The following is a 990-nucleotide window of genomic DNA, read 5'->3' as shown; positions in this document are numbered from 1 at the left end:
AAATGGATCTGGAACCTTGTTAAAAGAGGAGAAAAAATACTAAAGAAAATATAACCTTAAAAACCAGAATTGGCCAAACAGTAAAAGAGGCACAAGCTCTTCAGTTGTCTACAAGATGCTCCATTCTTCTATGGAAGCTAAGTCTTCATTGGGGTGAACCCTCACTTCAGCCAGTGACTAGTACCACTACAAATAAGTCTCTCCTCATCCATCTCCTAATATGTCCATCTCTGAGCTTGCTTGCATCTACTCTGCTCTCATCCTTAATGACAATGAGGTTATGGTCATGGAGGATAAAATTAATGACCTCATTAAAGCAGCAGGTGTAAATGTTGAACCGTTGTGGCCTGGATTATTTGCAAAGGCCCTGAATGATATAAACATTGCAAGTCTCATCTGCAATTTAGGAGTTGGTAGACCTGCCCCAGCAGCTGGTGGTGCTGCCCCTGCTGGAGGTGCTGCTCCTGCTAGCACAGCTGCCCCAGCTGAGGAAAAGAAAGAGGAAACAAAAAAAGAAGAATCTAAGGAGTCTGATGATGACATGGGCTTTGGTCTGTTTGACTAAATATTTTTTGAAACATTAAATAAAAATCTTAACTCAAAAAAAGTGGCACAAAAATCTACTGAGGAGAAAAATAACTTAAAAGCAGAATCGGTCAAATGGAAAAAGAAGCACAAAAGCTCAATGAACAAAATAATTCCTTAAAAATTAGAATTGGGCAATTGGAAGCTAATGACTCCATGAGACGCCAAGAAAAAATAAAACCAAATAAAACTAATGAAAAAAATAAGGAAATATGAACTATCTCATTGGAAAAACAACTGACTTGGAAAATAGATTGAGAGATAATTTAAGTAATATTGGATCACCTGAAAGCCATGATGATGACGATGATGATGAAAGCCCTGATATATTTTGAGAAGTTATCAAGAAAAACTTCACTGCTGTCCTAGAACCAGAGGGAAAAATAGAAGATTAAAGAATCTATG

At 37.3% G+C, this 990-nt stretch overlaps 1 protein-coding gene across 1 annotated transcript; it reads left to right on the top strand.

Annotated features, from left to right (window-relative positions):
• Window positions 1-220: 220 nt before the first annotated feature.
• Window positions 221-565, top strand: LOC122751949 (60S acidic ribosomal protein P1-like). Its single transcript, XM_043999205.1, has one exon. It carries the CDS (start codon window positions 221-223, stop codon window positions 563-565), a length of 345 nt encoding a protein of 114 aa, XP_043855140.1.
• Window positions 566-990: the final 425 nt, after the last annotated feature.

The sequence above is a fragment of the Dromiciops gliroides genome, chromosome 3 (assembly GCF_019393635.1).
Source record: "Dromiciops gliroides isolate mDroGli1 chromosome 3, mDroGli1.pri, whole genome shotgun sequence".
Taxonomy (NCBI): Eukaryota; Metazoa; Chordata; class Mammalia; order Microbiotheria; family Microbiotheriidae; genus Dromiciops; species Dromiciops gliroides.
Note: the sequence above shows the minus strand (reverse complement) of the source record. Positions and strands in the feature narration are given on the sequence as shown.

Bases quoted from the DNA above. Each gene is read 5' to 3' on its own strand.
- LOC122751949 (XM_043999205.1), top strand. From the start codon at position 221: ATGTCCATCTCTGAGCTTGCTTGCATCTACTCTGCTCTCATCCTTAAT.